This window comes from Sorex fumeus, unplaced genomic scaffold (genome assembly GCF_029834395.1).
Source record: "Sorex fumeus unplaced genomic scaffold, SorFum_2.1 ptg000264l, whole genome shotgun sequence".
NCBI lineage: Eukaryota > Metazoa > Chordata > Mammalia > Eulipotyphla > Soricidae > Sorex > Sorex fumeus.
In genome coordinates, this window is record NW_026606321.1 from 4972882 (window position 1) to 4999167 (window position 26286).

At 60.2% G+C, this 26286-nt stretch overlaps 2 protein-coding genes across 2 annotated transcripts; one reads left to right on the top strand and one right to left on the bottom strand.

The window, feature by feature from the left end:
• Positions 1-1929: 1929 nt before the first annotated feature.
• On the bottom strand, positions 1930-10648 carry CCT5 (chaperonin containing TCP1 subunit 5). Its single transcript, XM_056109054.1, has 11 exons — positions 10504-10648; positions 8717-8777; positions 8082-8246; positions 6889-7087; positions 5573-5765; positions 5353-5502; positions 4279-4398; positions 3583-3768; positions 3198-3335; positions 2935-3115; positions 1930-2260 (listed from the first exon to the last, which is right to left on the bottom strand). Exons 1-11 carry the CDS (start codon positions 10606-10608, stop codon positions 2133-2135), a joined length of 1626 nt encoding a protein of 541 aa, XP_055965029.1. The 5' UTR covers positions 10609-10648; the 3' UTR covers positions 1930-2132.
• Positions 10649-11024: 376 nt separating this feature from the next.
• On the top strand, positions 11025-25015 carry ATPSCKMT (ATP synthase c subunit lysine N-methyltransferase). Its single transcript, XM_056109072.1, has 5 exons — positions 11025-11040; positions 15918-16192; positions 17499-17636; positions 19838-19888; positions 24845-25015. The coding sequence occupies exons 1-5, from the start codon at positions 11025-11027 to the stop codon at positions 25013-25015; spliced, it is 651 nt and encodes a 216-aa protein (XP_055965047.1).
• The last annotated feature ends 1271 nt before the right edge of the window (positions 25016-26286 follow it).

Below are 26286 nucleotides of genomic sequence, written 5' to 3' on the forward strand. Positions count from 1 at the left end.
AGAACATCTTGGTTTGGTTTGGGTCACTGCCTGCGATGCTCAAGGCTGACTCAAGGCTCTGCACTCAAAAATCACACCTGGGGGTTCACAGGGCCATATGGGGTGCTGAGGGTTGAACCCGGGTCGGCAGCTTGCAAGGCAAGCGCTTTCCTGGCTGTGTTAGGACTCGGGCCCAAGAGCCTGGGGACTCTCAGGGCTGGCAGTGGAATCCCCGTGGCCTTCCTGCCACGCTGAGTGTGTCCATGCAAGCACCCGGTGCAGCCAAGCCCGATCAGCCCCGAGCCGGAGCAAAGCCCCCTGTGCTATCTGGCGGGAGCGGCGGCCTTCCAACACCGCACTGCACCCCGGGCAGATCGCACTCACAGCCCTGCACCTGTTCTCAAAGGACTGGGCTTTCTCCTTCCAGACGGGCCTTCCTCAGCCTGAGCCCGGTGGCGGCTCTGCTTGGCAGTCCCCACGAGTTTGTGTAGGTGCTGGGGGTGCTGTCTTTTGCCAGTGAGTGGCCTTTTCCGGTCTGTCTGGAGGCCGCATGGGGAAACCCTCTGAAGGAGGCGGGCAAGAAGGACCTTCGGAGTCTCAGAGCAGCGCTGCCCGAGCTGGCCCCAGAGCCAAGGGCCCTTCTGAAAAGGGAAGGAGCAAGGTGAGAGCAACAGGGCGGCGGGGTCATTCCCAACCTGACTGGCTGGAAGGACATCAGGGCTAGTGAGGGCCAGTCTGACCCCAAGTCTCAAACAGGCTTCCTGGGACCCAAAGTTCCAGAACTTTAGGGCCAGAGCAATTGTTCAGCACGATTCTATTAGCCTTGCATGCAGCCAACCCGGGTTCTATCCCTGGCACCCCATATGGCCCCTCCAGCCCTTCTAGCAGTGATTCTTCTACAGGGCCTGGACTCAGCCCTGAGCACTGCAGGGCACGAAATATAAACCAAAGGAAAAGAAGAAAATAACGGCTGTTCTCAGACCCTAGGAACTTGGTGGGTCTGCGACCCAGGCCGCTCCCCCTGCTGGCCCTGAGATGAACCTTCCCATGTTGACTTGACATGAAAGGTTTGAGGAAACCCCAGGACCCACAACCAGCCAGGTCTCGCTCCGTGCTGACCGCCAGGCGCTGGTCTGCCCCACACCTCAGTGGACAGGCCGAGGCCGAGCTCAGCAGGGCACTTGCCCTGCATGCGAGGACCTGGGCTTGATTCCGGGTAGTCCAATGCCGAGCACATGGATCCCAAGCTCACAGTCAGAGAACAGAAGAACCGTGTGACAAAGGGACATCGAGGGCCAGTGCTGGGCACAGGCCTGGGGCGGGGGGGATGCTGGCTGCTCCTCCCAATGCACCCTGCTCACCGCCTGGCTCCAACACTGCCCTAAATGTGGTTCCGACAGTGTTCAAGTGTGGCTCTGATTTGAGCTCAGGCTCTGCCCGCGTCTGCCTCTAGCTGGCCCTGGCACCCACCCCTGGCTTCCCCCTCGGTCTGCGGGCAGCACTGCAGCCCTGAGTCCGGCTGTGTCCCTGGGGGGTCATGACTCTCTCACCTTGGCTCCCAGCTCACAGTGCACACCTCCTGGGGGCCCGAATCTTGTACCGTGACCCCTCCCCATTAGTGCAGCCCCCACCCGGGGCCCCTATGGGATATCTGGGGGTCCTGGTTAAGAAGTGCCCCCTCCCCAGAGGGTCGATGCATGGAAAGCGCCTCGTCCTTCTGTGCTGCAGACATGAAGTGAAGGTGCAGTGTTTAGAGCCAGTTTCAGGGGCCGCGTCTGCGTGCCCCGCACAGCCATCTGCCGGCCCCCTTATTAAACTCACCTTCTGTAGAACCAAGCCCAGACTCTGATCAAATACATCTCCAGAACAAACTCCGCTAAAGGTAACGGTTCCCACAGCTACTTAAAAAGTGAAGTCACTCCTTCAACGAAGCATTTAATTGTTACCTATTTATTTAAACCCAAGGAGAAGACCAAGGGCCTCTAGAGCGCCCTTGACTGTAACAAATACAATAGCAAGTGGGAGGCACGACCCCCCGCAGACAGCCAGGGGACAGCCAGGGACGTGATCACCAGGACAGCCGCACCACGACACGCCCCTCTATTCAGTCACAGCGGCAGCCCCTACAACTACCGCGGACTCAAGACCCTGCGTCACTCTTCAGACTCGCCAGGCTTACGGATGTCGTCGATCTTCAGGATCATCCGGACCATCTGCGTGGCGAGGGAGATCTGCTGCTTTTTGCCAATCAAGGTTTCTATGACATGCTGCTGCTTCATATCTGGAAAAGACAAAGTGGGTTTTGCGTGAGAGCAGGCGTAGGTGAGAGCATGGGGGGCCGACTTGCGGGAGCGTTCTGGAACCTGAGCCCAGCTTGCAGGCCTGACAAGGCTCGGTGCACGGGGACAGGCCGGCCACACTCTCTGATGCTGGGGCTTCTAGCACACTGGACCCTGCGCGTCCCGAAGTGTGCGAGGGTCAGAAAGAACCGCCGATGCTGACTCAGAGCCGATCAGGTGCCGTGCTTTAAACAGAGGATGTGTCCGCCGCCAGGGCTGCGGGTGAAACCCCGGGCACGCTCGGGAAGGGGGAGGCGTCACTTCCAGGCAGACCCACACGGTACTTCAACAGCCAAAGCTGCGCTGCCTGTTCAGCGGCCGGCCCACACAGCAGGCTGCGGGGCATGGGGTTCACGCCACCCCGCCATGACGTGCTGTGCCCATAGGACCCGGCTCTGACCAGCACCGAGTGAGAAGACGGAACAGGCTGCTCAGACCCAGCAGCTGTCTGCATGCGCCCACACTCTTACCATGCTGGAAGCTAAAGCCTAATTCAGTGGCTTTCTGGCACGGGCCGAGAAGCACTGGTCTAAGGTGACCCCACATGCCAGAACCGAGGACCCCGGCACCAAAGTAGAGTTTACGTTCTCCTTGCGCTGGGCCCTGTGAACCTCACCGTTGGTGCCCTTGTGCAGACAGTCGATGCCCAGGGCGGGGTTCATCTCCTTCACCTGCCGCGCGCGGACCTCAGTCATGGTCTGGATGGGGTTCATGCCACTGTTCTCCGAGAGAGCCATTGGGATAACCTCCAGAGCGTCGGCGAAGGCACGCATGGCGTACTGCTCCAGCGTGGGGCACTGTGGGGACAGGGCGAGGTGGGGCTTGCAGGCAGCGCTGAGCAGCAGCCCCCATGATGAGAGGCACGGCCCCCTGACCCACCTTATCGGCCGCCTGGCTGACCGCCAGGGCGCAGGAGATCTCGGCGGCGCCCCCGCCGTACACCACGCGGTTGTCGCGGATGAGGTTCCGGATGACGCACAGCGCGTCGTGGAGGGACCGCTTGGCCTCCTCGATGATCTGCAGAGGAGAGAAAAGGGCACTGCCTCAGCACACAGGGTCACCACCCAGCCCTGCACCCACGGTCATCCCGGCTGGCGCGAACGAGACCAGCACTTATTTTTATCCAGTGCCTCTGTCAGCGCAAGGCGCCAGGGAGAGCCACAGAACAAAGCTGAGAAACGTCCAGGGCGGAAACACCAACCATCCGCCCAGGAGGACCAGCCCGGGACAGGGAGGGATGGAGGGACGGCGGCCGTGCCCTCACCATCTTGTTGCCGCCCCTGATGAATATGGTCACGGCCCTGGAGTTCTTGCAGCGCTCGATGACCAGCATCTTGTCCTTGGTGGTCCCAAAAGAGATCTCCTTCACCAGCCCCGCGAAGCCCAGCTTCTCCGGCGTCAGCTCTGAGAAGCGAGGGACGATGCGCCCCCCGGTGGCGATGGCGATCAGCTGCGGGAGGGCAGGGAGGACAGGCGGGATGTCTGGATCAGACCCGCTCAGCTGCCTGGCAGGAGGCCAGGGTACAGGCTGTCTGCACCCGCTCGCCTGGAGCCTGGAGCATCTGAGCCGGGTGCCAGGGGCAAGGCTGCTATCTCAGCAGGGGGCGGGCAGGTCTGGCCCAGACTCCGCCCGCATTTCCCCCTCTGCAGACTGAACCTGGCCCTTCCCGGGCCCAAGGGTATACTACTGAGTCACACAGTGACCAAGAAGTCTGGCGGGCGACTAGCCGGCACAGGATCTTCCTGCCTTTGCCTAGTGGCCACGAGCAGGTGAGGACATGTGGGAGAGCGTTTCCAAGTGCCACTGCTGCCCCCCCGAAATGCATGGCCCACCATCACTCAGCCGAATACCGCAGCCTGTCCCCCCCACCCCCCCACGTTACGCAGTAGAGGCCTCCCTGGGCTCGGCACGTGGTCCGCAAAGGCGAGCGGGACCCCAGCACCTGCACACATGGCCTACCTCGATCTCGGGGCCTCCCACCCAGCGGACGGCGGGCAGCTCGTTCTGCAGAAGCAAGTGATTCGCTTCGTCATCAAAGCCCCACTGGCAGATGGCCAGGTTGGCGCCCGTGTCTTTAATCTGGGAAGACAGAATGCCACCATCACGTTAACGAGAAGCACACACTGCGTGTGGCTGTCCGGGGCGATGCATGCAGAGCTGATGGCGGGAGGTGGCCACGCTACAACGCCTGCTGAGGACTGGGCCGCCCTGACCTCTGCTGGCCAGCATGTATGTCCCCAGAGCTCAGGAGGACCCTCAAACCCCCAACAAGCAACACAGAAAAAAAAACTTGCTTCAGGTCACCACAAGGCCTTGATTTTGGGTCACACCCGGCGATGCTCAGGGATTACTCCTGGCTCTGCACTCAGGGGACCACATGGGATGCTGGGAATCGATCCTGGGTTGGCTGCGTGCAAGGAAAACGCCCTACCGCTGTGTTATTGCTCCAGCCCAACCACAAGGCCTTGAAATCTTCAGCTATGCGGACAGACGCCCTCACTTTAAAGATGGCTAAAGAGCCAAGTAATACGACAGCAGAGAGGACGTTTGCCTTCCATGGGGCAGAGCCAGATTGGAACCCCCAAGCACCACCAGGAGTAATTCCTGAATGCAGAGCCAGGAGTGACCCTTGCAAAAAAACCTGCTTAAAAGCTTAGGAATCCGAGGGCTGGAGCGATAGCACAGCAGGGAGGGAGCAGGGAGGGCGTCTGCCTTGCACACGGCCGACCCGGGTTCGATTCCCAGCATCCCATATGGTTCCCAAGGAGTAATTCCTGAGTGCAGAGCCAGAAGTGACTCCTGAGCATCGCCAGGTGTAACCCCCCCCCCCCAACACCAAACAACCTGCTTAAAAGATTAGGAATCCAGAGATCAGACAGTACAGTGGGTAGTGCATTTGTCTTGGACACACTTGGCCCTGGGTTCAATCCCTGGCACCCCATATGGTCCGAGTGCAGTTCAAGCCAAGGAGGGACGCTCCGCACCTAGGAAGCCCGTGTCCTGCCCTCTGCACGGCCCTGCGCTGGCACCCACCTGCTGAATCATCTCCTGGAACTTGTCCTTCTCGTACTTCTGCAGGGCCTTGTAGTCCTCCACGGATGTCACGTCCAGCTTGTGCTTGGTCTTGGGCTTGGGCGGCTCGAAGGGGCAGGTGAGGATGGCGATCTTGGCGTTCTCCACTTTCTAGGGGGAACCACAGCTGAGCCGGGGCTCCGGCCGCCGAGCAGCCGCTGCGGGGACAGCCCGGGCTTACCTTGGGCATCTGCGGGTGGCTGAAGTCCTTGTCCACGATCACGCCCTTGATCAGCTTGGTGTCCTCCAGCCGCCCTCCAACCTTGCCCTCCACCTTGATGAGCTCAAAGTCGACGTCTCGCCGCTGCATGTCCGCCACGGTGAGGACAGCATTCACGGCGATCTCTGCCATCTGCCGGTGGCAGCTGTTGACCCTGGCAAGACAGAAGTGGGTCGCCCGCGCACGGTGACCATCGGAACCACGCAGTTCAGCCAGGGAGGACAGCCCCATCTCTGCCTCCAGACTGAGCCTCGGGACCCCCCCATGCACATGGCACTTGAACCACACCGTCATTACAGCACCAGTCCAGACAGGGTCCCGCCCTGCAGCCCGGCAACGCCAGCCTCACCCAACTGGGCATGCACCAGAAGGGAAAGAAACCAAGAGGCCTGGCCCCGGGGAGGGGATGAGGGGACCCCTGGACACACCGTTCACTCCCATGCAACTCTAGGTGGCTCCACAGGAAACTGAGGGCTCTGAGGGAGTCACGGCTTCTACCCACGTGAGCCTTCTCTCTACAGTGAAGGCCGAACGCTCCTGGGTGTTTGTCTGGTACAGAGGAGTGATTCCCAAGTTTGTGCCGTTGGGAGAACCTGGGCATCGTGAGGGTCAGAGGTGGCCCTCCAGGGGCTCTGGCCCAGGGACTCTAACCAGGGCCAGGGCCCCAGGTTCCCTCTGACAGGGCAGAGGGGACACACACTCCTTCAAATGCATCTTCCTTGCTTTAGACACATGCATTTTCTTGTTAAAACCCACCACAAAATCTAAGCTAAAACGTTCCACACGGAAATAACTTATAAAGCAGAACGTAGGGGCTGGAGCGATAGCACAGTGGGTGTTTTCCTTGCGCGCGGCCGGCCCGGGTTTGTTTCCCAGCATCCCATTTGGTCCCCGGAGCACCGCCAGGAGTAATTCCCGAGTGCAGAGCCAGGAGTAACGAGTAACCCCTGTGCATTTATACCTGGTGATGCTCAGGGGTTAGTTCTGCTCTGCACTCAAGAGTCACACCCGGACCAAAGGGGATGCCAAGGATCGAACCCTGGCTGGCCACATATAAGGCAAGTGCCTTCTCCCTTCTGTTGCTCCACCCCATGTCAGGTGTTCAGCTTCTGCTCTGGCTGCTCAAAGTGCGCCCACTGGCTGGGGGCACGCTGGGCAACCAAGAGGCTTCATTCGGACCTGAAGATACCCCGTGCAGGCCAACTTCCGGTCTGCTCCCCACACAAAGGTCCACCCAGAAGGGCAGCTGCCCTCCCCGCCGCAGGCTGTGCGCGTACACTTTGGAGCCGAGCGTGGTCTTGGCTGTCTGGATCAGGGGCTCCGTGTCCTTCACGTTCACCACCACGCTGTCGCTGATCTGGTCCAGGTGCTCGATGGCGATGCGGGCGGCCTGCTCGTAACCGTCGGCGATGCGGATGGGGTGGATGCCGCGGTCCAGCAGCTGCTCAGCCTCCTCCAGCAGCGCCCCCGCCAACACTGCAGAGACAGGGCGACAGGGCGGGGACTCTCAGGGAGGCGGGCAAGGCTCAGCCAAACCCAAGGTCGAGTGTTCGCCTGGAACAGACACGCCCCCGGGACCCTCACAGACCCCTCCTGCTCCACAGGCAGCTGGACACCCAGGGCCTGGCGCCTGCCTGAGAAAATCTTGAACAAAAGAACTCAAGTCACATCTGCAGGAAAGGGAGCACCAGACTTTTTATTAATCTTCCCCCACTTGGAAAATATTTCAAAGTGTTAGTAAACATGGAGGAAAAGTGCCACGAACACTAACTTAGTAGTGTCCTTAGAAGGACACATCACGCCGCTTGCTTTCTTTGGCTTTCTGGGTCACACCCGGTGATGCACAGGGGTCACTCCTGACTCTGCACTCAGGAATTACCCTGGTGGTGCTCAGGAAACCATATGGGATGCTGGGAATCGAACCTGGGTTGGCCGCGGGCAAGGCAAACACCCTACCCACGGAGCCATCACTCCAGCCCCCACGCCACTTGTTTTCTGTACCTGCGCACAGCCAGTCTGGGAATCAGTCAAGAACCCCAACGTGCAGCCCCTCGGTGCAGACATGCCCGCCCAGACACCAAAGCCTGCGAGGGGACCTGCTACACCCAACCACACCCACGTCTGTCCCCAACAGCCTTCTGCTCGCAGGGCTAGAGACAGGATGGGTGTCTGCCCCCTTCCACGGTGACGTGACGAACTGGCCCAGCCCCGAATCCAGCCAGGAGTGATCTCTGCACACCCTCCTAGTTTATATTTTACACGGGATGCAGTTTTTGGGCCATACCTGGTGGTGCTCGGGGATGCATTTCAGGCCAGCCCCCGCATGGCCGACACTTGACCACTAGGTGACTGCTCTGGCTCCCGCGGGCGCTGAGTCCTCTCAGCTTCTTTCTCCTACAACAGGTGCTGACCCGACCCCTCCTTCGTTCCCCAGTTTTGAGGTGTCTGGCGACCTTCAGCCTCTGCTTACCGACAACTCCCGTGGTCCCGTCTCCAATCTCATCATCTTGGGACTTGGACAGCTCGACCATGAGCTTGGCGATCTGATGATCAACGTCCATCATGCTCAGGATGGTGGCCCCGTCATTGGTCACGGTCACGTCACCGTCCTTGTCCACCATCATTTTATCAAGTCCTAGACACAGGGCGATATTCAGGATGGGCTCTTCCAAAACAGTGGCGACCACTACCAACTAACCAGAGCCAAAGCCAGAACTTCTTAGCCCAGAACCGTGCTATGAAACTTTATGATAAATAAAAGAGCTGAACACAGAGACCGTCTGTGTGAAGACATTTTGACACCAGCTAACAAAGCAAGACGATGGAAGCAACCTCAAATGGTGTAAACTGTAAAAATGGAAGAAAAAATTATGGAGCATCACTAAATGTTCATTAAGTCCAAGCGAAAACTGTGATTTGAAAGAGTAAAATGCTAAGTAGCAGAAAAGTGGACCTAGACTTGCACAGCACAGGAGGCAGAATCCCCGGAGCGTTGGGGTCCTATGTGGGGAAGAGGAAACCCCCTCCCCCGACCGTCCTCAGAGAAGCTGTACTGACGATTTGTGTGATTCAGACTCCATTATAAACACAGAACGAGACGCTCACCGTTGGGGCCGAGTGAGGTCCGCATGGTGTTCGCGACCGCCTTGGCTGCCATTATGTGGGACTGAAAGAGAAGCAGACGACAGAGTCACTAAAGCTGCCAGCCAGCCCTGAAACCCTCTCGCCGACAGACCTCCCCGTCCCTGGAAGCGGCAATTCCCTAGGGGCGACAAGCGGTGTCAACCAAGGTGTGCCAAACGCTCAGGGCCCATGGCTGGGCGGGCAGTTCTTTTTGGTTTTGGGCCCATCCCCAGCAGTGCTCGGGGACCCAGACTGGCGTGTGCTGGGAAGGGCCCCCCTGCGCCGCACTAGCTCTCCGGCCAGGGAGGGCAGTTCCCATTCACGAGGGGTTCAGAGCTCTCATCCCGGCACCCCCACGCTCAGAACACTCACAGAGCCACTTCCAGGGCCCACAGCACCCCAATACCACACCTGATGCTCTGCCCAGTGACTGCAGGGAGCAGAACACCCAGCCCGCCTCCACACCTGGCAGGGCCTGTCCTCCGCTCTCCATCCCTCCTAAAGCCCCCACGGCCCCTGGCTGCATCCCTCAGGCTGGTCCTCCACGCGGCAGGCCCCACTCCCTATGAGCCTCTCACACCCCTAGCCCGTGCCTCAGCCCCCAGGGCTTCTGGGCTCCTTCACTGCCCACACAGCACCCCTCCAGGGAGGTCTCTGCCATGCACAGAGGCAGCTCAGACGCACGCCCATGCCAGGAGCCAAGGCCAGTCCACACTCCACAGGAGCCCCGAGCAGGGTGTCAGCCCAGGGTTATTCTGGAGGGCCAGTAACGGGCAGGTGCTACCCAGGGGTGCTTCTGATGCGCGAGTGCCAGGGGCCAGGGATGCCAGACACCCTGCATAGAGAGTAACTTTGGCACCAAGTGCCCGCCCAGTGGATCTCACTCAGGCCTCCTCCTGGCCCCAAGTCCCGGACCACGGGGTCAGCAGTGAGGCCCGCGCTAGCCTCCCGTGCTGTGCTCTCTGCGGCCTCACTGCCAGCTCTGCCGAAGAATTTCTGGGTGCCAGGGGGCGCCACCTGGAACAACGTGCCCAGGGAGGGGCCGGCAGTGGTGGGCGGTCAATGCCAGCTTATGCCACTCTTCCAGCGGCTGCTGTGGCCGTGCGGTCAGGAGCTGGGGGGGGGGGGGCACCCACGCCGAGAAGGCAGCAGAGCGGGTGTGCCAAGGGCGGACCCCAAGGGGCCACGCCCAGGGCCAGGACCAGAACCCTGGTCCCCGAAGTGGGTGCCGGGACAGGGGCCAGCAGCGGCGCACACGCAATGTCCCGGGCTCCTCCGCTGCCCCCTGCCACGCTGCAAGCAACACGACCCCGGCCCGGCCCTGCCTGTTGGGACCCGTGGGGGGTGGGGGTGGGGGAGGGGGGCTTTAGTGGTTTTCCCCGGGTCCCCCGGCCACGGTCAAGAGATCCCACCCGGTTCGGGAGAGGCTGTTCTGGCCCCGCCGCCTGCTGTCCCCCTTGGGCCGGCCCCCCACACAGCCCACCCCGGCGACCCCCTGGGGTCGTCCCGGGGCCCGCCCGCCCGGTGTCCCCGCAGGGCGCCCCCTTCGGCCCGACCCCCCCCCAAGCCGCCCAGCCGGCGACCCCAGGGCCCGACACCCCCCCCCGCCCCGCCGGTGTCCCCCTCGGGCCCGACCCCCCCCAACCTCCGCCGGCGACCCCAGGGCCCGACCACCCCCCCACCCGCCCCGCCGGTGTCCCCCTCGGGCCCGACCCCGCCCCGCCCGCCCGGAGCACGTGGCCGCCCGCCCGGCCGGCCCCGCGCGGCACCTTGAGCGCCTCCAGCCCCATGAGCCGGGACTTGCGGTCCTGGTCCTTGATGATGAGGAAGGGGCGCCCATACTCGTCGAAGGCGAGGGTGCCCACGGACGCCATGCTGCTGCCGCTCGGACCCGGCCCGCCGCCGCCCGCCTGCCTCTCGCGAGACGCCGCGACCTCCCGCGCCTGCGCACTGCCCGCCCGCGCGACCGCTGTGGCGCGGCGGGGCCGCGTTTAGCGCCGGCCGGAGCTTCTGGAACCCGCCGTCGCCTCCGGAAACGCCCAACCGCGCCGGAAGCGCGGGGGTGGGGAAGATTCCAGACCCGCCCCCCCGGCGGGCCGCTGGACCCCCTGCCGGCCGAGCGGAGGGAGGGGGGTTCAGTCTGATTTCTGGAGGCGACGCAAGGGGCAGTTCCGGGCAGGGGGTCCCCACGAGGGAGCCAGCGACCCCGAGCATCCCTCCCCTCCCCCTCCGGCTCCGGGGCGGTGGTACGGCCCACTTCCGCTTCCGGGTAGCGGCCGGAAGTCTCGCGATGGCTGGAGGCGGAGGTGAGCGTGCCGGGCCGTGGGGGCGCCGGGTCGCGGCGTGCGGCGGCGTTGGCCGTTGCTCGCGTGCCTCGGGCTCGCGTCGCCGCGCGCCTTCGGGCCCGCCCGCTGCCCCTGAGCGTGGGTTGGCGCCGGTGGGGCGGGGTCACTCAGCGGCGGCCACGGGGGGACCGTAGCGGCGCCGGACCTGGGCTCCCCGGCCCGCCCCCCAGCGGCCAGCGAGGAGCTTCCTCTCCGGGCTGACCCTGGGGTCGCCCCCTGCTGCACACGTGCCCCCTCAACGCTGACCCCCGGGCTGTCCCCTGCTGCACATGTGCACCCAAAGGCGGATCCCTGGGGGTGCCGCGTCCCTGCTGCACACGTGACTCCCAACGCTGCTTCCTGGGCTGCCCCCAGCAGCACTCGTGCCCCCTGCTGCACGTGTGTACCCAAAGGCTGATCCCTGGGGGTAACCCCGGCTGCACACGTGACTCCCAACGCTGACCCCCGGGCTGTCCTCTGCTGCACACGCACCCCTGCTGCACACATGCACCCAAAGGCTGATCCCTGGGGGTAACCCCTGCTGCACACATGACTCCCAACACTAACCCCCCGGGCTGTCCTCTGCTGCACACATGCACCCAAAGGCAGATCCCTGGGGTACCGTATCCCTGCTGCACACGTGCCCCCAACGCTGACCCCCAGGCTGTCCCCTGCTGCACATGTGCACCCAAAGGCGGATCCCTGGGGGTGCCGCGTCCCTGCTGCACACGTGACTCCCAACGCTGCTTCCTGGGCTGCCCCCAGCAGCACTCGTGCCCCCTGCTGCACGTGTGTACCCAAAGGCTGATCCCTGGGGGTAACCCCTGCTGCACACGTGACTCCCAACGCTGACCCCCGGGCTGTCCTCTGCTGCACACGTACCCCTGCTGCACCCATGCACCCAAAGGCTGATCCCTGGGGGTAACCGCTGCTGCACACGTGACCCCCAACACTGATCCCTGGGGCTGCCCCCTGATGCACACATGCCCCCAAACGGCCAGCGAGGACCTTTATGCCCGAGCTGACCCCCGGGATCTCCCCCTGCTGCACACGTGTCCCCCAATGCTGACCCAGGGGGCTGTCCTCTGCTGATTACGTGCCCTCCAGCGCTGACCCCCGGGGCGGCCCCCTAGTCCCCCGCCGCACACGGGCCCCCTAATGACCCCGTGGGCTGTAGCCAGCGAGGACCTCCCGGTGCCCAGCCCTGCCCAGGCCGGTCCGGGCTGACCCCTGCTGTCCCGCAGAGCACTGGCCTCTGACTTGTGTTCCTGCGCTCCCCCTGCCTCTTGTGATTCCCACCTTGCTGCAGACCTAGGCCGAGACGTGCTGGGCGGAGATGATTCGACCTCATTCCCGACCTGTTAATTCTTTACTGGGTAGGGCGGGCGACTGGGGTTCAATCCCCAGCATCTCATAGAGTCCCCTGAGCCCCGCAGGAGTAATGCCTGAGTGCAGAGCCAGGAGTCAGCCCTAAGCATTGCTGGGTGTGACCACCCCCCCAGAAAACCCAAACAAAAATAATTAAAAAGTTTTTTTTGGGGGGGTGAGCTACTCCTGGCCAATACTCCTGGCTCTGTACTCAGCAGTTATTCCTGGTCATACTCAGGGGACCATGGGATGCCAGGATCGAACCCAGGCAGGCCTTGTACTAGGCAGACACCCTCCCACTGTGCTCTCGCTCTGGCTCCCCAGACCTGCTCACTGGGCTGGGACAGGTGTCCAGCACTGGCCACCGGGAGCTGGCTCTCAGTGCCAACTGGCTCGGCAGGAACTTCCTTCGTCAAACCCGAACCTGGCCACACATGTGTCGCATCCCGTTTGTTATGTAGTGGGGGATGGGTCCAGTCCGTGACCGCGGCTGTTGTTAATCCTGCTCAAACACAGGGAGGGAAAAGGTTTCTCCTAGCGTGGCTTGTTTTGTATCAGTGGTGCGGAAGTGACTTAAAGTAGCGTAACACGGACTTCTTAGGTGGCCAAAGCAGTGTTAGGGGCTCATAAGGGTGTGTCCAACTCTCCTACTGGCCTTAAAACGGGTGGGAAGCCAGGGGGGTTGCTAAGATCTAAGCCCCTCTCCCCCACCCCCATGCACACAGAACCCAGGGAAAGGCCCTTCAGTATTGTGTCGTTCAAATAAATGCCCCACACTGAGCACGGTCATGGCTCTAGTCAGGCCTCACCGTTCTCCCCTCCACCCCCCCCATGTTTTTCCTTTGACTTGAGCTTGGGTAAGGTCCCATGTCCCTTGAGTACCCTCAGTAGCCTGAGCTGGCACAGATGTGTTCCTGAACACATTTTTCGACCATGGTCAGAGGCCAGGACTGAAGCAAGGCTGAGCCACCTGGATCTTTTTGTCGCTGGACTGGGGGTTCTTCTGGGATTGGTTCAAGCCCCCAGGCCCCACAGAGGGCGCTTGTGGTTAACCCTTCCGTGCTGTGGTCCCATGCTGCTAAGAGCACTCAATGCTTCCGTCACCTGCCCACACCAGGGGAGAGGAGTCTGAACTCTGAGCACACACAGGAAGTCAGAAACAGTCTTCATTTTAGTTTTGAACATCCAGGGCCTGATTTTTGCTGATAAAAAAACTTTATTGGAAGGATGTCACAAGATACTCATGTATTGGGTTTACATTGGTGCTTCTTCAGAAACTCCTGCAGGGGCCCTGGAGACAATGGTGCAGCAGATAACGCTCTTGCTTTGCATGAAGATTGACCCAAGTTCAATCCCCAGCACCACGTATGATCTCCTGAGCCTGCCAGGAGAGATCCCTCAGCACAGAGCCAAGAGTAAGCCCTGAGCACTGCTGGGTCTGGTCCCAAACAAAAACCAAGAGCAACCCCCTCAAAAAACAAACAAACAAAAGCTTGTACAAATCTTTCTGCTTTTGAAAGACTTGCAAGTGAGACACAGCTGAGGCCTGTGTTAAGGGCGGGTTCGGGTTTGTTTTGCGGGCCCTCCCCGGAGGTGCTCGGGGCCCACTTGGTGGCATGCTGCACGCAGATCCTGTGCCCCAGTCCTGAGAGCTCTGGACCTCCCAGGCCCTACGTCTGAACCGTGCAGGTAAAACCCAGCCCTGTGGGGAGGGCATTTCCCTTGCATGAGGCCAGCCCAGGTTCTATTCCCAGCATCCTGTATGGTCCCCCGAGCACCACCAGGAGCAGTTCCTGCGTGCAGAGCCAGAGTAATCCTTGGGCATCACTGGTGTGGCCTGAGAATAGAACAAAACCAACCAACCAACCCCCCATTCCTAGCTTTAGCATAAAGTATCCCAGCGCCCGGCTGCTCGTGGGTTCCGAGACTCGGGATGTGCAGCTGGACTGCACGTGGGCATTGGGGAGTGTCCAGCAGGGCTTGTGGCTAGGCTGTTCCGCGGCCGGCGGAGCAGAGGGATGGGCGGGGTCGGGGGCACCTGTCAGTCAGGCAGTCAAGTCGTGGGCTGGTTTCCTCTGGCATCGCGGGAGGGTCGCTGGGATCAAGAAAGTGGCCCAACGCAGGGGTGGCTGGTGGTCAGTCGCTGGCTTGGAGCAGAGTCTGAGTCCCGGTGGGGGTCGCCTGAGTGTCGAGGGGCTCCTGAGCCCAGAGACTGTGGTTCCATGTCTGGGGGTGGTGCGGGCCCTTGGCCAGCGTGGTGAAGGGGACACGCGCCTGCCGCCCTTCCCGGGCCTCTGAAGGAAAGCACGGAGGAGTGGGCACAGCAGGGGGACAGAGGACACAGGGTGGGGGGTGGGACGCCTGCCTCAGAACGGGGCCGGTCTCTCCCTTTCCCCCAGGGGTGGATGCGTGTGTGAACCCTACATAGGAGCTTGGGGGGCCTTCCCCGCGTCCCACCGCACCCCGGCTCTCTGGGTCTAGATGGGCAACGGTCTGGCAGGGGGATCAGGGATGCGGCTGGTGGGGGTGTGTGTGAAGGGCCAGAGAAGAGCTGGGCCTGGTCGGAGAGAATCCCGGAGGCCTTCTTGGTGGAGGGGGGATTCGGGCCTCGCTGTGAGGCTCAGGAGTGACCCCTGGGTTTCTTGGTGACTCTGTGGTGGAGGGGTCAAACCAGGGCTGCTGCCTGCCCAGAAAGGAGGCTTGGTTGGCGTTAGTCCTACCTGGGCCACATCGAGATGCTCACCATGTTTTCTGTTCTAAGTGGACGCGCTTAAGGAATCTCTTGTCTTACAGTGCTCGCGTCAGGTTCTTGCTTTGACAGCCAGCCCTTAACCATGTCCCCTCCATAGCTGAGGAATTGTCTTGGCGAAACCGGATGACAGGCGCCTGACAGTTTGGATGTGGGCTACATTGCTATGTCTGAAATTGGATTAGACCTTTTCCTGCTTATTGATGAGGCTCAGTTCTGAACCATAAAAATATGGAGATCCTGATTAGTGTTTGTGTTAACGGACATTGAACTCAGAATACCAAGCAGGCTCGAATACGTTGTGCTGTAAAGATGGCTCATCGCAATTTTTTTTTTAAATCAATACATTGGAAAGAAAAGACCTTTCTGCCATTAGCATCAAATAATTTTCTCCCAGACCCCCTCATTTGGTCGATGGAATTCAGAATTCACCGTGGAATCCCAAATAGTACTCTGCAGACTCTTCAGCTAAATTGCTCCCGCACGTGAGTTTGTGCTCAGTGAGAGCGGTTGGGAAACTGACACTGTGTTCTTTTTTTTCTTTTTGCTTCTTGTGTCACACCCAGCGATGCTCAGGGATGACTCCTGGCTCTGCACTCAGGAATTACTCCTGGTGGTGCTCAGGGGACCATGCGGGATGCTGGGCATCAAACCTGGATTGGCCGCTGCAAGGCAAACGCCCTCCCCCTTGTGCTGTTGTTCCGGCCCAACTAACGCTATGTTCTACCCCTTCCCGTTGTAGGCTCAGACGCAGACGTGGGCGGTGACCCAGGTACCAAGGGCCGCCTCCCAGCCAGCTCTGAGCAGAAGCCCCGCTGGGGCCTCCTCCTGCCCGGGGTGCTGGGGGGCACGCTGGTGGCCCTGTACGCCGTGGCCACCCCGTTCATCACGCCGGCCCTGCGGAAGATCTGCCTACCCTTCGTGCCCGCCACCCCGAGGCAGGTGGAGAACGTGCTGAGGATGGTCCGGCGTGGGCGCGGGCCCCTGGTGGACGTGGGCAGCGGCGATGGCCGCATTGTGAGTGAACGCTGCTTCGGCATGCTAGGATCCTTCAAATCTGTCTCGCCTTGAAAAAGATTTCCCCCGGGGTCAGGGAGATCCAGCAGCCGGGAGGGCGCTGGCCTTGCATGTGGCCGACCCGGGTTCGATCCCCAGTATCCCATAAGGTCCCTCGAGCCCAGGAGCGATGCCCGAGTGCAGAGCAAGGAGTGAGCCCCACTGGTGTGGCCCACAGCAAACACAGGCTGTCCCTGTAGACTTCTTCACTTTATTTACTTTTTTAAGGCACCGTGATTGACGATGCCGAGGAGAGTAAGGTCTCTGGCCTCTGTGTTCCACGCCTCTCCCCGGGTCAGCCCCCCCCAGCGCTGTCTCAGGAACCCCTGACGTTGTCTCCCCTTCTTAGGAGGCTTATGTGGACATTTCCCAAGTCTGACAGCTTCTTAAAGGGGTTTAATTTTGTATTTGTTTGGTCAGACTGTCACCCACTTCCAGCATGAATTTGGAATTTATTTTGTCCTCCAATTTTTTTTTTCCTTTTTGGGCCACACCCAGCGATGCTCAGGGGTTACTCCTGAGCTCGGCACTCAGGAATTACTCCTGGTAGTGCTCGGGGCGCCTTATGGGATGCCAGGGATTGAACCTGGGTTGGCCACATGCAAGGCAAACGCCTCCTTGCTGTACTATAGCTCTAGCCCTGTATTCTTTTCTTTTCTTCTTTCTTTCTTTCTTTTTTTTATTTATGTAGGAGTACTGCTATTTATTCAGCCACTGATTAGCTGATTGAATTGGGCATGAACTCCACCTTACTTTTTTTTTTCCATATTTTATGATTTTATTTATTGAATCACAGTGAGAGCAGTTACAAAGCTTTCGTCTAGCCCTGGTTTCTTAAAAGAAAATGTCGGGAGGGTGTTTTGCCTTGCATGCGACCGGCTCTGTGCTCAGGATCACTCCCGGTTCTGTGCTCAGGACTCACTCCCGACTCTGTGCTCAGGGTCACTCCCGCCTCTATGCTCGGAGCTCAGTCCTGGCCGGGACCAGGGGGCCACATGTGGTGCTGGAGACTGAGGCTGGGTGTGCCACTTGCAAGACCGGTGCCCTGCCCACGGCTATCTCTCTCTAGCCCTGAGGACAGGTGGTTTTCACGTCACCCGCAGCTGGTTCCCTGTGTATTCTCAGCCTGGGCGGTGCCTTCTCCCAGGGAAAGAGGGTTGGGGGCCGGTGCCAGCCACTCTGGGCCGTGAGTCGGCGAGCGCTCCTCATCCCTGCCCACGAGCCGGCCCCTCCGCTAAGTCTGAGTTGCTGCCTCCTCTTCCCACAGGTGATAGCTGCGGCCAAGGAAGGGTTTGCGGCCGTGGGCTACGAGCTGAACCCCTGGCTGGTGTGGTACTCCCGGTACCGCGCCTGGCGGGAGGGCGTGCAGGACTCCGCCACCTTCCACGTGGCCGATCTCTGGAAGGTACGTGAGGCCAGAGCGGGACCTTGCGGTTTGCTGATCGCGGCGAGGGAATGACGGGTCTTTGTCGGGCTCCCAGGCGACCCTCCTTTCCAGGACAGACGTGACCTTGCACCACGGCAGGCACAGGCTTGGGGGGTCCAGCACGGGGGCACAGGTACTGGATACCCTTCACCGCGGTCCTCCCAAGGGAAGGCTGGCCTCTGCCATGGAGTCCAGAGCACACAAGGAAGGGACGGGGAGGTAAGTACCCCCACCCAGCCCCTCAGATCGGCCTCCTGAGCCCTGGAGATCAATGGGGCACAGCCAGATTATTATCATTTTTTTTTTTTTGCCTCACCCAGCGATGCTCAGGGCTTACTCCGGGCTTTGTGCTCAGGGGTCTCTCCTGATGGTGCTCGGGGCGAACCTGGGTCAGCTGCATGCAGGGCTAACACCCTCCCCGCTGTGCTCACTGCAGCCCCATCAGAGCGATTCTTTGTTCAGTGAACAAACTTCTCATTCTGATTTCTTACACAATGATGAGCTTTAGAGAAGAAAAAAATAATACTGTTATTTGGGAATCTTTATTTGTAATTTGGGCATTGGCTTATGACCTCTCATTCTTGGTAAGTAGGAGACTCTGTGTGTGTGTGTGTGTGTGTGTGTGTGTGTGTGTGTGTAGGGGGTGGGCTCACACTTGCACACCCTTGTGAGTTTGGAGAGTCTGAGAAGGATGCAGGAGGCAGAGAGGTCATGACCGTTGCCCCCCCCCCCCCCCCAGCACCTTTCTGGTGCCGGAGACTCTTCCAGGTCCATCTGTCTGTACCTGTGGGTGCCCCTGGAAGGTGCCGGGTCGGCATGTGAACCCAGGACTGTCAGGCTTCCCGTGCTGATAGAGTCTCGCCCTCTGCTCCAGTGTGCTAAGTGCACGGACGTTCAGTCGTTCAGTCCAGACGGGAAAGCGTCTTCCTTAAAGGTCGTCAGAGATGGGGCTAGGGCGATAGATAGCACAGTGGGAAGGGCGTTTGCCTCGCATGCAGCCGACCTGGGTTCGATTCCCAGCATCCCATATGGTCCCCCGAGCACCGTCAGGAGTAGTTCCTGAGTGCAGAGCCAGGAGGAACCCCCTGAACATCGCTGAGTGTGATGCCAAAAAAAAAAAAATCATCGGAGGTCCCTAGCGTCATTGAGCAGCCGGGAAGACGCCCTCGCAGCCTTGCGTGAGGTGGCCCTTTCATGGGCCTTCAATCCATGAGAGCCCAGAGCCCGCGAGGCACCACAGAGCAAGGCCAGCCTGCGTTCCGCCAGGCGCCGGCTCAGCTGGCTCCAGGAACGCTCCATAAACCGCTCCTCCTTAAGTAAGAGTTTCCCCGTGTAATCTCACTGTCAGTGGCATCAGCGACGGCCCACTTGAGTTTTCTTTGCGGTGTTGGTTTTTTAAAGACTATCAAATGTTTGCGAACGATCTCTCTACAGAGTAAATAAGACTTTTATGGGGTGATAAGAATTTTGACTGGTGAAGCACTTTTCCTCCATTTTTTTTCCAACTAAAGACTATTTCAGCGCATCTTAAAAAAAAAAGACTTTTTGGGAAGAGGAGGGGAAGCAGAAGGTCAAGGAGGGCCTGGAGGGTCTCAGCATTAGGCCGGGAAGGAAGCCCGTGGTGGGGAGACGCACCTGGGAGATGGGGCTGCCAGGTGGGCGGCTGCAAGAGCAAGACCTTGGGCGTGGTGGGGATGGAGCTGGAGATGGAGGACCACCGCGGGTCGACCTCAACGTCCCCCGCCGCCCCTCCGCCTGCTTCACCCACCCACTGCAGGAAAGGCATCAGGAGAGCAAGGGCCAGAGCCCAGAAGGTGGGCAGCCCTGACGTCCCCGGCTTCCTGCTGACCTGGTGGGAGACAGTGGGGAGAGTCGGCAGGTGTGTGTGTGTGGGGGGGTAGGGCCACGGTGACCCGGACCAGCTGGGCCGGGGTACTGCACCTGTCCCCCCAGCTTCCATGACAAGTGGCCGAGGGCGTGGCCCCCCAAGGGCGTCCTCAGGAGGAGGTGAGGTGTGGGAGGGGAGTATGAATTCCCTGAGAGCCCCTGGGGCCAGGCGGGACGTGCCCACTCACTGGGCAACGGTGGGGGGGAGGACCACACACACACACCCACACACACACACACACACACACACTCACACGGCCTGACCGGCCTGACCGTGGGTTTCTCCCTTCCAGGTGAGCTTCTCGCCGTACTCGAATGTGGTGATCTTCGGGGTCCCTCAGATGGTGAGTCCCCTCTGCCCGCACACTGGACATCCCCGTGACCCGGGCACGCTTGTGGCCTTTGCCTCAGACATCCAGATCTGAGTCTCAGAAGTGCCTGGTGGGCGCCCGGCTATAGGGAGCCGTGCCGAGGGTGGCCGTGTCGGGGAGCCAAGCCCCGGGGTCCCGCCCTGCCCTGGCCGCGCTCTGCCTCTGCTGTGGGCACTGTTGCGGGAGACGAATCCCCCCATGCCTCTGTCTGTAGCGGAGCCATTAGGAGCCCAGCAAAATTGGCTGTTTGCGGAAATACCACTGTAGAACTGTTACGAGCTTTAATTAAGGGAAGGGGGGGAGGGATCATTTTGTTGGTTTTTCCCTTATTTATACCTCGCTTTCTGAATAAGCTGTTTCAACTGTTAAACGTTCTTTTCCCTTTTCTATTTTGGGGGCTGGGGTGCGGGGGAGTCTGGGCTGTGATGCTCAGGGGTCACTCCAGACCCTGCAGGCCGGAACCACTCCTGCTGGCCTGGGGGACCAGGTGAGATGACAGGGACCAAACCCACGTCGGCCACGTGCCAGGGAACCGCTTGACCTCCGGTGCGATCTCTCTGGCCCAGAGACGTTTATTCTTATTTGAACCTTCAGAGCACTGTCTTTAAAAAAATTTTCTTTTTCCCCTCTGAGTTGCTTGATACTCCCGAAAATGACAGAATTCTTTTTTTTTTTTTGCTTTTTTGGCCACACCCAGCAGTGCTCAGGACTTTCTCCTGGTTCTGCACTCAGGATCGCTCCTGGTGGCTCTTGGGGACCCTTGATCAAAGGCAAGGCAAGAGCCCTTCCTGTGTATTATTGCTCCGGATCTTTTTTAAAATTTTCAGTAATCTGAAATTAGGAGGAAGTTGGGTGTCTACAAAAATAAAAAGATGGGGAAAGGCATGATCTCTGGTCATTTAAGGTACGGGAGGCTATCGAGGCTGTGAGGCTGTGGGGCTGTGGAGGCCATGGGGTTGTGGAGGCCATGAGGCTGTGGAGGCTGTGGAGGTTGGGAGGCTGTGGGGCTGTGGAGGCCGGGGTTAAGGTCACGGTTAAGGCCACTGCCTTCACATGCTGGTTCGATCCCTGGCCACGCCGTGGATCCACCAAACCTGCCACACCCTCCAGGGGGATCCCAAGTGCTGCCTGGTATGGCCTAAAAACCGAACCAAGATGGCTCAGGCCTCTCAGTCAGATTCCATACCAGTGGGGTCGGGGGCGGTTCACTCCTTCGGCCTTCAGCCTTCCTGCTTTGTAGCAGTTAACTTTTATCTGGGGGGCTAAGAGCTTTGACTGGAAATGCTCCTTTGACCCGCAGTGACTGGGTCTCCCTGTGGCGGGCGGGCTCTGGGGAGCGGCCGGACAGCAGGGGGCAGCAGTGGCCTTCGCCGGGCGCCCGGTGTCTGTGGAGCCGCTGACCGGACGGGATCCTGCTGCTCTGACGAGTGTCCGCCCTGCACAGCCCTTAAGGCAGGGCCAGCCCGTGTCACAGCCCAGGCTGGGTGGCAGGTGCAGAGGCGCGGGGGAGGGCCAGCGGGGCGGGCGGGAGAAGGGTCCCAGCTCTCCTGTTGTGGGGAGCGCTGAGTAGGGGCCGAGGCTGCTTGGATGCTGGTGTCTCCCCGCCCCCGCCCCCACCCAGGGCGCCAGAGGGTCCAGGGGCACCGCCACAGGGGGCCCGTGCCCTCTCACACGGGAAAGGGGAACCCTAGGCCCTGGCCGGATGCTCTCGGTGAGCACTAGCTGGCGAGTCCGACCTGGTGCAGCAGCTGGTCAGCCCCAACAGGATGAGAGAGGCTCCCGGGGGCCTGGCGGTGTGGAGCCCTCACCTCCCCGGGCAGGGCGTCGGCAGCAGGGGTCGGGGGCTCTGCGGCCCCCAAGCGAGGCCGGGCCCGGCTTCCTTCCTGCTTCCCTGCATGAACACACCCCACAGGGCTGCACCCTGAGTCGGTGAAGGGGCTCAGGCCGACCCCGGCGCTTCAGACACGGCAGTGGAGGACTCAGAGACCTCGGCAGGCTCTGGTGTGCTGACAGCCGGTCCTCCCTCCCCCTTGTCCCTTCCTTCCTCTCTCCTCCCTCCCTCCTTCCTCTCTCTTCCCCTCCCTCCCTTCCTTCCTTCCTTCCTTCCCTCCTTCCTTCCTTTTATCACCCTCCCTCCCTCCCTCCCTCCCTTCCTTCCTTCCTTCCTTCCTTCCTTCCTTCCTTCCCCCTTCCCTTTCCTTCCCTCCCCTCCCCTTCCCTCCCCTTCCCCTCCCCTTCCCTTCCCTTCCTCTCTCCCTCCCTCCCTTCCTCCCCCCTCCCCATGTCCACTGTGTGTCGGCCCAGGCCCAGTTCTGCAGAGAGGAGGCACTGTGTGGGGAGTGTGGTGATGGGCGGGAGGGGCGTGGATGCCTGAGAGGGGGTGAGCCTGTGGGGCGGGGGGCAGCCGAGAAGTCAGGGGAGCCCTGAGAGTGGCGGCTGGGGAGGGCGCCGGGGGAGAGGGTGGCCGGGCAGCTGCGGCCGCTCTTGGGCCCATGAAGGCAAGGGGGGCCTTGGTGCTGGGGGGGGGTGGCGCCCTGTCTCCTCCGGGCTGCAGAGGCGACGCCTCGCGCTTCTCTCTCTGAGACCTGGCCTGTCTGGGCTGTGACTCGGCTAGTGCTCAGGGGCCAGAGGCTCCTCTCACTGACCGTCCACTGGAAAAAAAGAGACGAGTAATAGATGGAAAATGTTGGAGATGAGCCTTTTCAGGAACAGAATCACCATAAGAAAACTCCGGTATTTTGGAGAAACACATTGTCTCCTTCTTTGCAGGTTTAATTTTCCTTTCAGGCAGGGAACAAAACTCTTTTTATCGTTTCCCTTCAGAGAACAAAACTTTTTTTTTTTTTTTGGTCAAAGGAACCTATTATGGACTGAAAAAGAATAGAAGTTTTTTATTCTTAGTAAAATTTATTCTTTGCTACCTGGGTATGGATTTTTGTGAAAAATTAGAATTTTGGTTCACTTAAGCCATAATCACATCAGGGAGTATTTTCCTTTATTATTATTATTATTGTTTTGATTCTTGGACCATGCCAGCTGTGCTTAGGGGTTACTCCTGGCAGTTCTGGGGACCATATTGGATGTGGGGGATGGTGCCTTCCCGCTGTACTCTTGCTCTGGGGCCCATTCCCCCCTTTTTAAAAAAATTTATTTTGCTTTTTTTGGTCACACCTCAGTGATGCTCAGGGGTTACTCCTGGAGGAGCTGGGGGACCCTGTGGGAATCTGGGGATTGAACCTGGGTCAGCTGCGTGCAAGGCAAACACCTACCCACTGTACTGTTGCTCGAGCCCCCTTTTATTTTTCTGAAATGGGCCCGCCCCTGGCACTGCTCAGGCCAGGGCTGCCAGCCCCTCCCCTCCCCTCCCTCTCCCTTCCCCTCTCCCCTCCCCCATGGTGCTGTGGTTTGGGGGTCAGGGCATTGTGAGGTGCTGGGGCTCCCACCCACAGCCTCCTCACACTGCTCTGTCGGCCCCTTGGTCTCTCTCCAAGCCCTGCTTCTGGCAAGGAGCAGGATGGGGGGCCTGCATCTCTCAGGGGAGGGGCATGCAGGGGTCTGACTGGCTGGGTACTTGCACCTCTGGCTTCTGCAGCCGGCCCGGGTGGCGCAGCAAGACCGTTGTCGCTTCCCTTTTGCAGTGTCCTGGCGGGGTCCAGACCGTCTCTGTAGTCAGGGCCAGGGCTTTAGCATCTCAGCAGGCCCAGCCCCGCCTGGCAGGAGCAACTCTGAGGGCAGAGCCAGGCGGGAGCCCTGAGCACGGCTGGGGGTCCCTGCCCCCACCGCAGCAGAAGAAAATGGGAGAATGTTTCTGGGAGGTGAAGGTGGTAATATATTTTGCGAACCTGGAGAGATTCTTTTTGTGTCTGTTCATTTGCTGATGAAATCACAATGTCAATACTTCTAGCAAATGATAAAGCTTTCTGCTCCAGATAGATTGATTGGTAATAAAATGATACCTAGGTGATAAATAAGAGGGTTTTACTTTCCATAGGTCATCGAGTCTATCAAGAAATGAATAACCAGCATGTGCTGGAAACACTTTTATTTTTCACTTTTTTTTCTTTTTGGGTCACACCTGGCGATGCTCAGGGGTTCCTCCTGGCTCTGTGCTCAGGAATTACTCCTGATGGTGCTTGGGGGACCATATGGGATGCTGGGGATCGAACCCGGGTCAGCTGTGTGCAAGGCAAACGTTCTCCCTGCTGTACCATCGCTCCAACCCCAAGGAAACATTTTTAAAGAAGGTGTGAATGCCGGTTACCCAGGTGGTTGTTGGCCATCCTTGGGGCCTCCTCCCGCAGGGTGGCAGCAGGCCTGGGCTCCACGGCCGCCCTGGGGGTGCTGGGGGCTGAACCCCTCGGGCACGGCCGTGCCATCTGTCCAGCCCCTAGCAGGTGTGAATCCGAATGCGGATGATTTTTCATAGTCCAGTTACAGCATTTATTTTTTTTGAGTGTAGATGTTATTGACTTTAAGATGTACCCTTGCAATCAAGGAAGAAAAAAAATAGCACCAATTATAATTGTAAGATTATCAATTGTCAGATTCAGAGAGGCTAAAAATGGGACGTCAGTCAGTGAGTCGGAGTGGGTTGGAGCGTTTAAGGAGAGAAATAATTCCACCGGTGACATTTCATATGTATACATATCCAGTGGTGCTCAGGGCTCAGGCCTGGCTCTGTACTCTTGGGGGTCACTCTTGGGGGCTCCGGGGGGTCCCTGTGGGGTGCCGGGGACTGACTCACGCCAGCCTCTCCTCCCTTCCCTGCTGAATCGCGTCCCCAGGTACCGGTCCAAGCGTGGGAACCCCGTGCCCGTCAGCCACCGGGGCTGCCGGCCTCACGGGCACGGGGAGGCGGCCTGGGGGGTTGCTCGCAGGTGTGGTGGGGTGTCTCCAGGCCCACACTGACCTGCCCGTCCTCGCCCGCAGATGCCGCAGCTGGCCCAGAAGCTGGAGCAGGAGCTCGAGGAGGACGCACGCGTCGTTGCCTGCCGCTTCCCCTTCCCGGGCTGGCGGCCGGACCAGGTGGCCGGGGAGGGCGTGGACACGGTGTGGGTCTATGATGCCAGCTCTTTCCGCCCGGCCCGCAGGCGCCCCTGAGCCCGTGTCCCCTGCCCAAGTGCCGTGCTCTCTGCCGGCTGCCCGGCGGGCCTGGGGGGCATGTGGGGAGCTGGTGCCGCTCTCGATCACCGCGGGGGATGACGGGCCCTTCCCGGGGCTCCCACACATCCAGACAGAGGAGTGGGAACGACTTGGCGGCTTGTGACATGTGACAGAAGGTGACTGGAGGTGACCCCGGCTACCCGCGAGGATGCGGCGTCCGGATCAGTGCATCCTCGCTGGTGTTGGCTGTCTCCCAGGACGTGCTGGGCTCGCCCAGCCATGGTCTGTCCAGCTCCAGGGCACCACAGTCACCCAGCCGCTGCGGGAAAGAGTCCCACGAGCCTTTGGTGCCGCAGTGCTGACGGCTTCGTGGTGACGGCTGGATGCATGGGGCCTCCGTGCCGGGGTGTCAGGGATGCGGTGTGAGGGGGTGGGATGGGCGTGCCTGCCGCTGGGCTCGGACCCTCTGCCCTGACCCTCAGGGCCAGCGGGGGCCCAGCAGAGACTGAGGGCGGGAGTCTGCGCGTGTGTGCGTGTTATGTGTGTGCGCATGTGTATATGTGTGTGCATGTGCAGGTGTGTGTATACAGACATTTAGCGGGGTTGGCAGTCCACCCCCCACCCTTGGTGTCTCACATCATTCTGGCAGCAGTGTGGAGGCCGCCTGGAGGAGGCCCTGGGTCAGGGCGGCTGTGGGCTGAGGTGGTCTCTCACGTTCTGCTTCAGCAGCTGCTGTCGCCTGGCCCGGGTGTCCGTGAGCGTTGGTTTCCGGAGCGTCCCGGCCACGGGGACCGGGTGACACCTGTGATACCTGTGACCACTCCCCCCTGCCCCCGGGGGATATTCTGGGAGCCCAGGGAGGGCCGTAGGGTCCAAGCTTGAGATGCTGCCTTGGACTCGTTCCTGGAGTTGGCCCTCGCGCGTCCTCTAGACCTGCATACGTGTCTGTACGAGGCCAGAGATCTCCGCTCCTCCGGTTTCCCACTGGCTTGCCAGGACTCCCGGACTTCGCCCATCTCACTGACACCACATCTCAGCCCTCTGTCGAGGTGCTGGGGGTTGGACCAGGGCCTCGCTTACCGTGGAAGCATTCTGCACTTCGTCCTGGCCTCAGTTTCTTTTAAACAAAAATTTTGGGTTCTTTCATTTTTTTTTTTTTTGGCCATCCTTGTGCTCAGGGCTCACACTGTTTAGGGCTCCCTCCTGGCAGGGCTTGGGGGGCACATATCGGGTGCCAGGCATCGCACCCTGGTCTGCTGCGTGCCAGG